We start from the raw sequence: 9,522 nt of genomic DNA on the forward strand, positions 1-9,522 counted from the left end.
CATCAGAATACATCTTTTTTTTCTGCCCAATTTTTGTCGTTCTTCGTCTCTATTTGTTTTGTGTCACTTTACTTATATAAAATACTTTGGTAATCTTGCATCTACTTACAGTCGATATGTGTCTCTTTGTGGCCACATTACATTTATTATGTCTTTTATGATTATCATCAATTTTCTTAACTCCTATCAGGTACGATACGCACTGCACACCATTTCAAATGGGAATATTTAATATTTAATTTCCACCCTTTACACAACAGTGTGTTCTGTTAAGATGCCTCTTTTCTCGACACAGAAGGTAAGGGAGATAATTCCTGCCCTTTGGAATTGCTTAATTTTATATCAATTTGATTTCAGAATGCTTGTTTCTCATCTTTTTACATTGACAAAAATGTAAAGGAACTGCCCTAAACCCTACTTTTACTATTGTTGGTAAATCAAAACATTGATTTTCAATAGTTTTTGGGTTGTTTCTATATTTGAGATGGCCTTCAGTGGATTAAATAACTTCTAGAAACTTTGCTTGTAAGTTTCCAGTATTTTTGTTATGCAGATGCTCTCTGTATTAAATAAAGAGAGTAAAAAAATGAGTATGAAGTTATTCAATAAATGTCATTTGTATGTTAAGAAAACAAATTCATATTTCTATATTTTCTTTTTTTCTGTATTTTATTCAAACCCCACCTCAAGTCAATAATTTTAAAAAGTAACTGCATCCATCCATTTTCTATACCCTAATCCGTCGGCCGGGTCGCGGGGGGCTGGAGCCTATCCCAGCAGTCATCAGTCATCGCTGGGGTACACCCTGGACAGGTCAACAATGTTATTCAAACTATTTTATTGAATTTTTTTTTTTAAACTAAGAAGCTTGTTCACCGTCAGTGTCTTTTGCCTGAGAAAAGTCAAAGCCTGCAAGCTCCTGCAAAGCTTGCAGGAGTCACAAAAAAGGCCGACTAATAAATGCTTTTAAGGTTTAATCACCCTCTGAAATTATTTTTATTTCATGTTTCTAGTTTCCTCAGAGGCAGAGATATAAATATTTTACATTAACAGGGTTCAGTTTTCCAGAAAAGCCGAGGAATTGAGATTTGAAGGATTTTTAAAGTAAAAGCACAGGTTGTGAGGGGTTAAATCTATTAGCAAACAACCAAATGTTTAAATGTTTTCATGTTTCAGAGCACACAGGTTCCACTGACAGAGACCACAAGAAGTATAAGTAGTATATCCATTTTTTTGTAGTTGCATGTATGCACAGGGATACTTGCAAGATGTTCTTTGGAAACAAACATGCTACAGAAAGAGAAGTGTTTGTACGGGGAAAAACATTGAAAAGACCATCCTTGCGACTTGAGATTTTAAAACTTTATAAAATCAGGTGTTTAAGACAAAAGTGGCAACTTATTCTTCATCCTCTCAATAATGGATTTTGGCTATGAAATGATATGCCATCCAAAAAAAATATAACAATGTGTACAAGTGTGTGTTTATGCAAAGTCATTCACAAACATGACCTTCTTTTACCCTGCTTTGCTAAATGTTCCAGGATATGAAGAAATAAAAAAAAAAAAACAACCCCCGAAGCACCTGCAAATAGAAGCTCTTGAGCTAAAAGGACATCCTTCAGCGAATCATCCGGATCATCCGTATCCGGCAGGACGGGCCCCTGTTCCAGTAAACATCAGGGACATGAGTACCACCAGCATTGTACTACAGTCTCTATGAGGTCAAAATAGTGGGTGGGAGAACAAATATCTCCCTTTAAATGTATCTGTCCTTACATTCAGAACCTTAATTGCTCACTGCTGGTGTTGCGATCATGATTCCAGACTCAGTGCTTGTGGATCTTGCAGTTGCTTTTTCAGACTCTTATCCAGCAGCACCAAACTCTGCACGGCTAAACTCCGGCAATCTGCATCTGGGTCTCCCTCGGCCACATCTGTGGACAGCAACGAGAGAAAAAAGATTTTCCACAACTTTCAACCGTGGTGAGAAAAAAAAAAACTGCACGCCACTCAACATTTCTCTTTGCACAACTGCTATCATGAAAAGGGAGGTTCGTCCTGTGCTCGGTGTCATTCGGCCTCGTGTCACTCGAATGTGAAACTAATTTCATCCTCTCGAGGATAAAAATAAATCAATAAAAACCCATCTGTTCAGCCAATCGCGTCACAGATAGCTTAGTAGTACAGGATATCCTGGTTCCTCATCTATTTCCCAGAAACGCTCAGCCCAGCTGTGCATGAGTGCATTGCATGTGTCCGTGCACGCAGGAATGAATGTGTGTTACTGAGGGGATACAACTGACAGAATTACATGATACAGGTGCAGATGTGGGCCGAAGTTCATTTACCAAAAAAGAAATTATAAGAAAAAAACCCAATGTATTTTAGAGTAAATCTTTTTTTAAATTATTATTATTAATAATTCACACAAGGAACATTTTCATGACAGTTCTCTATGAAACGCAAAGTTATTATTAGTATTATTATTATTTTTTTTTTACCTGCAAGCCAGGTTCTGGTCTCAAACAGCTGATCGCTGAAGTCCACCAGCAGGTTTTGAGCGGGCATGCTCAGAAACGCAGAGCAGACAGCGAAGAGGACGCCTCGTCTCACCATCCTTTCACAAACAAAACTCAAATTAGAGACACGGATGGGACATTTAGAGAAATTAAAAAACAATAAAACCCTGCTTCTTCTGTGCTTGAGAATATGTACTGTATATACGCGTGTCTGAAATCACAACCAACTCAAAAACTCACAAGAACACGAACCCAGCAATTTTTGCTTTGGGGCCCTCTATATCTGAAAATGGGACATTTGAGAAAAATTTAGATTTGCTGAGTAGATTTACCAATTTATCAACACTTTGCTTAATGTTTTATATTCCAATTATCGTTCTTTCATTTTTCACCAGCGGAAAATTGGAAATGATGATTTCCAAAATGTGGATGAATGCACCATCTGCCACATCGGTAGCGCCCTTATTAAAAAAAAAACATCAGGGAGCTAGAGGGAGTCCAGAATCTATGTAGTCGCCATGTAACAGAGGGATTACTCCATGTGTTATTAAACAGCCAGGAGCAGAATTGAGTGGGTCACTCCACGGCCTAAAATGATCCGCTTGAATAGTTGTGTAAAATAACAGATGATGAAAGAAGCTCTTGTCTCTTTAGTTATTTTGACCATAGCATGCCACAGACTTTACATTAAAACTGAATTTGGTCAGTTTGTGATAAAAGGGCCGAATACATCTCCTTTTAAAGAAGATAACCAAACAGGTCCGGACCTTATAGATTGTTCAACTTTGGAGTCTTTTGCAAATTCTTGATTAGCAAAGTGACGGGTGTTTATAGAAGAAAGCGTCATCCACGCTGCCGCAGGAACCCTCGACCCACAATATTGATAATGCCCACAGAGATATTTAAGGATCAGACATACTGGTCAACATGATACCGAACAGCCCAGACAAAGTCCAGCAAAGCACAACCCATTTGTGCAGCTATCTGAAAAAGACACACACACACAAAGGTGGTTAGCTTGGTGTAGTATATGTATATATATATAAATCTCATTTCTTGGTCATCTAAACATAACAACAACTTGAGATTAAGCCCCACTACTATGGGAGGATGGATGAAACTACCGGTGCGTTGGCTGCCAGATGCATAAAGAGGCCCAAAGTGTGGATCAACCTGCCCAGTACCAGGTGGTCGCCGCCCAGCAAGTCAAAGGTCACCTGAGGCCTGGCAGAGAGGTGTTTAGTTTTAGATTCTGTTGAACATTTCATCGTACAAACAGTGACTGCTTGGCTTTTATTTATTTATTTATTTATTTTTTTAAATATGCCGCACACAGTAAAACGCATACCTGTCGTAATTCCTGAGCAAAGGGAAAAAGAAGTACCCAGCAACCGGGGCGTAACGATTTGGGGTGGCCTTTGACGTCGTATTCGCGGCACCCTGCAAGAAGAAAAAACACAATCCAATGAAGTGGACATGAGTGAGGTTTCACATTATACTAAGATAGAGGGGAGAAATGTTTAAGTACCTTTGAGATGCGTCTCGTCTTGCTTTGGATCCGCTTTTCTACAACTTGTCGCCAGTGAACGGGGTTGTCTCCTGGGTATGGAGTCAGCTCAACAGTGGTAGCAGAGCCAGCGGGTGCTGCTGTCTTGTGAGTGATTGGTGTAGACAGCTCCTGAGCTGCTATGGCAAGGACCTACACCAGAGCAGGACTAGAGTCATGAATGCGAGGTGCATGGCAAGGGAAAGAAATTTTAAAATGTGGCCAAAGAATTGTTTTCACCTCCAAGACGTCAAGCCGCTGGCGGAGGCTGTAGTTCAAGGAGTAAAACTCTGTGGTCAAATACTGAGTGACCTAACAGAAGATTGAAAAAATACAGTTTGATCTTGAAATCAATCCCGAATGGATGTTTAAAGCGTTGAAGTTTTGTGGTAAGAAAGTGAGAGAAGGTAAACACTGTTAGAATCGTACAGGTATACAGTCAGTGACGGAGAGAGCCACCATAGTCGACTGTCTGAGATTCCGAAAGCCATTAATGCCGTGTTTGTCCTCCATGTGAAGAAGCACTTTGGTCATCTGGACACTGATCTGAAAACGACAAACGTGCATGAACTATAATGTAAAGAAAACCGGAGAAAAATCCTGAATAGCCGACACCCAGAAGAAAGCCCACCCCACCTCCCTCGCTGCAAAGACATTCCTCCGCACCAAACTCTCAGCGACTCTCAAACTGAGCTCCACGCGCTCTGGATCCTCAGAGGACATTAAAGCTGTTTTGGTGGACACACAGGAAAACATTGGAGTTGGAACGGGACAAACGCAAATTTTCAAACAACTGCATTAGATTAGATTAACGAAGACATACTCTCCAGACAGTCCCTGAGGTAGCGAGGTGAGGACGCCTGACTTGTCTCCTGATCTCCAGACATATCGTATGGAGTGAGCTCGTCATCACTGGATCGATAACAAAAGGTGAAGTTAACAATGCACTTCTGTAATCCTTCTGCGACAGAAAACTGTAGAAAAAAATTTTTTAAAAAGTGAATACTAACCTGTCAAGGTCTGAGTCTGGATCAGTTTTTGATGGCTGAGATCTCAATTTGCTTTGTGATGATATATTCTGAGCAGATGGATCCGTTTCAGTGGTCTCCACAGGAGGGTTAACTCTGCAGAAGACACATCACATTAAATGCAATCAACGCCCTTTGAGATAAAGTGACAAATAAGCCCTCATAAATACAGAGAACACAGAAACCGAGATTATCCACCGACTGCACTGAACGAGGGATTAAAAATCCATTTTCAATATTAATCTGTTGCAACACTCTAAACCTTCTTACTTTAATCACACTTTAAGAGTTTCCCATGAAAACCGTACATCAACATGAGGTCACCCCAGTGACTTTGAGCACAATTTTAGGTGATATTTGGTTGTGTGTTGTACAATTTTCCATAACATACAGGGATAGTAATGACACGAATCTGTGCAGCTGTTTTCCTAATTTTCAAATTTTTGATGAGAAATGAAAGGCAAATGGTCCTGTTGTTGGCATGTAGCTTGTTGGCAGTGATGTCTGGTAGTGCACTTATACGACTCAGTGGTGTCTCCCTGGGCTGAGGGGAGTCTGAGGGCTGTGGTGGGGAGCTTAAAGATCCCTCCGAAAACGGAAAAAGCTGCTTTTCTCAACTACATCTGAGAGAAACATTCCAGCAGCCCAGATACAGAGCTGTTACTCAGCCGAGATGCTGCATCCACATTAACTACAGAGTTATTGCTGATGCCTTCCCGCCCTCTGCAAACCAGATAAAATCATGCGGCATCATTCACTACAAAACTCAAACTCTTCCTCCCAGAACATTCTCACAATTACAATTTGCGTAACCTTTGATTATTGGGTAACCGTTTCAAAACTCATCCCCCTCAGGAACCATTTTCTGACTGGGAAAATTGCTGTGTGTGGTTCTTTGGTTCTCATTTAACAAATAAATCGATCCACCTCGCAGACCTACCTATTTACAGGCTCAGCCTCAGCTTCCTGACACGTGCTGGGAGTCATGAGAGAGAGCAGCTCCCGAGTCTCTTCATCCTGCTCATACTACAGCACAACGCAGTACACACTCAGACACGCATCTTACAGTTCAGTCAGGTCACTGAGCAAATTAGTCAAATCCTAATCTGTCATTATTTACTTCAGCTGTACCTCAAATTTGAGCTTGGTTCCATTGATATCCATACGGGAACTCAGGCACTCTCCCACCACCATGCCCATATTTCTTATTCGCACCACACCGCTGTCTAGGTGGCTCTGCATGCCTCCGAGCATACACTGAAGTAACTCTGAAAACAGACACAACAAAGAGGGGAGAGCTGAGAGCAGCGTCTACTGAAAACCCAACAACAGTTAGTTATGTTGCTGCTCCTACAACATAACTGCAAGGGAGTTCGATTCCCAAGCACTGTCAAAAGGTGCTAATATACGAGTTTGAACATGGAAAATAGTGGGTAAACTATTATCCGATTAATATTATGGGAAAGCTTTCAAACTGTTATAAAATAATGCATAATGCAGACATAGATAGTATGGTGGATCTTAAGGTGACCATAGATTGCCAACCGTGTCCTTGTTTGGGTCCCAAAAAACCCAGATAATACAAGATTGCCAGCCTGACAATGACTTTATCCTTCTTGCAGACATAAGGTGTGGCTTTGAAGTGTATCTGACTGCTACTGTGACTGCATTGCAGATAGCTTTGCTGTACCTGAGCGAAGCTCCTGCAGCTCAGAGTCTTTCAGCAGGCACACACTCAGCAGTAAGGCCTTGCTCACATAGAACTGCTGCTCTAGAGGGGTGTGTTTCACTGCACTGGGGTTAGCCCAGGCCTGCGACACAGATCGTAAAACCTGAAGAAACACACAAACATATATACATGCCAAAGTCATAGATACAGTATATAGCAGCATGTCTACAATTTACATGTAAAATTAGGCAGCCAACACTCGGTTTGATAAACAAACCTGGATAAGAAGTGGTCTTCTCTCCCTGTCTGCTGCGATGTAACCTAAGATTGTTCTCAAGACTTGAGTCTGGGGAAAATATGACATAAAAACATATCATTCATATTTACAGCACATATGACTCTCTGCCAAACCGTAAGCGGCTGTATTACCTTGTACTTATACTGGAGTAACAGCAGCTTATGAGTCAAAACAAACTGGGCCTTTTTATTTGTTAGCACTAGATTCCCAATGATCCTGCCCAGGGTATCAGATCTGAATGAATAAGAAGAAAAAAAAAAAACAGGCATGACTGGTGTCATTAATGGGCCACAAAGAGGTGATGTTTGATTTAACGCATCAGGCTGACCCAGCTTGACTACCTTACCCACTGACAGCCTGCACCAGCCCAGTAAGCACACTCTCCATCCATCGCTGAGGAACGTTCTCCATCAGCTTCCAGCAGACTCTCTGCCACACCATGTCTGAACGCGTACAGACGGACAGCCGAGGAGCCATCACTGCCAGGACCGAGCCTGTAGAAAGATAGAAGAAGAGTGCCACAGGGGCATGAAGGAGACTCCGTGTTACTTTGCTCGGTGCTATAGTCCCCAAGAGATCTCCTGATTTTTTCTTTGTACAGGTTCCAAAGTATGTAAACATTTCTCACCACTGTGTCCCTGCATGCACACTTTTCCAAGCGCTTGAGCCACAAAAATCAAAGAACAGTCTGTTCCACCTACGAATGACAAATGCAAATTACAAAAGAAACCGATCAGGAATGCGATATGGCATATACAGTATTACATTACGACTTAATGTCATCACTGTAACCTCTGAGAGCCTGGCAGGTCCGCTCCAGAGCTGTGAGCATGTCTGTCGCCAGCAGTGCGTAGTACTGCTGAGGAAGAAAAATGGTCCTGTTGTTGGTACGTAGCTTGTTGGCAGTGATGTCTGGTAGTGCACTTATACGACTCAGCAGCGTCTCCCTGAGCTGAGGGGAGTCTGAAGGAGCTGCTTGGGAACAGTAGGTCCAAAGCAGGTCAGAGAGACGACCCCCCTGAAGGAATTTCTCTGTGATGCTGACGAGGTGGCCCAGGCTTGCGGTGGGTCTGGAGTGGAGGCAATATATCAGTATCAAATGGACTTAATGAGAAACATGGCATTCACTATCCAGCAGCACCCACCTCAGCTCTCCTATTGCCTCCATCAAAACCAGCAGCGCCTGCTCTGGAGGGCCTTTGAGGAACAGTCCGTCCCATAACTGTGTGCGCTGTGGGGCTGAGAGGCCGTGCAACCAGTCAGCCTGGGAGTTACTTACAAGAAACTGAAGAGTTCGAGTATAATGAGCTCTCCTGAACTCTGCCTGCTGAGCTGAACTGGCTGCACTCTCCGCTCCATCGTCCAAGAAAGAATGAAGTGTTTGAAGAGCACTGATGATGTCTTCAGAGACCGTGGATGAAGAGAGTGTACGGAAACACTGAGCCACCGTTCGCCCAACCTCAACATTTGCTGAAACGGAATCCATTCTTAAGAAAATAAACAGCAGCCAACATAACCTCTGGCGCCAAACAGAATATAACAGATAAGAATGAACTGGTCACATCGGCCTTAAACTGAGTACATTAGCTTAGCTCTCTCAAATAGATAACTATCAGCTCGTTTTCATCATATAAAACGACAAGAAAGATTTTGGCCGCCGTGGATATGGTGCGCAGTCATAATGACGGCACAAACATTTTTTTTAATCTGGTGAAATTAGCAGTTCTAACTGACAGTTCGACAAAAGCATCACGCCGCGAATCCACTAAGTGTGTTCCACCAAAATACAACCGTGCACAGCAAAACTGAGAGAATACGTTCCGGTTACGTCTATCTAGAGTTGCATTCAAGAAGCAAATCCTCTTAGTTTTAAAACACTTCAGTGAACGGAGCCCATTGAAAAGCCGTTGGTTAAGCGTGTTGAACGAAAAAACTTCGTCTCAATATAACACAATTATGGACGTTTCAGCGTGATGGTAGCTGGAAATGTTGACTTACTGCAGTGTTTCGCATATATATCAAAGTGAACTATTAGTGAAAATTACAATAACAATTGACCAGAAGGGCGAAATACAGCTTTAAAAAAAAAAAAAGATTGGGACAATAATACAACTTATTTCAGCATCCAAAAATCAGGTCCTAGTACCAGTTGAAAATACACTAGCATTTTTTTTTCTACCCGGGTTCGACAAGATTTGACTGTAAATCACCGAGATACGGAGATTGATCAATATTAGCTTCAATAGGTCAGATTTAGTGTTTTTTTTCTCCATTTTTATTTCTTACTTTTGAGCTCAAGGTCGTCATGTTAGTATTTTTATTAAACCGATCAAATGGAGTACAAGTCTCAGTTATTTTACCTGTTGACGAGAAACGGATTAACCGGGTAATTAACATTGGACATTAGTTCCTTCACATAAATAAACCACTGATGAGGAATCTTAATCGTTATGTCCCTAT

General features: G+C 41.7%; 1 protein-coding gene across 2 annotated transcripts; it reads right to left on the reverse strand.

Moving 5' to 3' along the window:
* Positions 1–1,347: 1,347 nt before the first annotated feature.
* Positions 1,348–8,842, reverse strand: telo2 (TEL2, telomere maintenance 2, homolog (S. cerevisiae)). 2 transcript variants are annotated; one of them, XM_075457513.1, is made up of 21 exons: positions 8,208–8,842; positions 7,855–8,132; positions 7,691–7,759; positions 7,409–7,556; positions 7,194–7,296; positions 7,042–7,110; positions 6,786–6,927; positions 6,227–6,363; positions 6,036–6,121; positions 5,078–5,191; positions 4,891–4,979; positions 4,704–4,795; positions 4,497–4,613; positions 4,308–4,379; positions 4,050–4,220; positions 3,870–3,961; positions 3,646–3,745; positions 3,441–3,505; positions 2,504–2,619; positions 1,779–1,936; positions 1,348–1,663 (listed from the first exon to the last, which is right to left on the reverse strand). In XM_075457513.1, exons 1-20 carry the CDS (start codon positions 8,546–8,548, stop codon positions 1,815–1,817), a joined length of 2,523 nt encoding a protein of 840 aa, XP_075313628.1. In that variant the 5' UTR covers positions 8,549–8,842; the 3' UTR covers positions 1,348–1,663; positions 1,779–1,814. The 2 variants fall into 2 exon arrangements, with proteins under 2 accessions (XP_075313628.1, XP_075313627.1); XM_075457512.1 differs by having other exon boundaries at positions 1,348–1,936.
* Positions 8,843–9,522: the final 680 nt, after the last annotated feature.

This window comes from Odontesthes bonariensis, chromosome 23 (genome assembly GCF_027942865.1).
Source record: "Odontesthes bonariensis isolate fOdoBon6 chromosome 23, fOdoBon6.hap1, whole genome shotgun sequence".
Taxonomy (NCBI): domain Eukaryota; kingdom Metazoa; phylum Chordata; class Actinopteri; order Atheriniformes; family Atherinopsidae; genus Odontesthes; species Odontesthes bonariensis.

What these genes read in the sequence shown, in the direction of transcription:
- telo2 (XM_075457513.1), bottom strand. Translation starts at nt 8,548, where the DNA reads ATGGATTCCGTTTCAGCAAATGTTGAGGTTGGGCGAACGGTGGCTCAG. An exon ending in GAAGACCACTTCTTATCCAG is followed by an intron (nt 6,928 to 7,041) that starts GTTTGTTTATCA and finishes GTGTTTCTTCAG; the next exon opens with GTTTTACGATCTGTGTCGCA. An exon ending in ATCTGGCAGCCAACGCACCG is followed by an intron (nt 3,506 to 3,645) that starts GTAGTTTCATCC and finishes TGTCTTTTTCAG; the next exon opens with ATAGCTGCACAAATGGGTTG.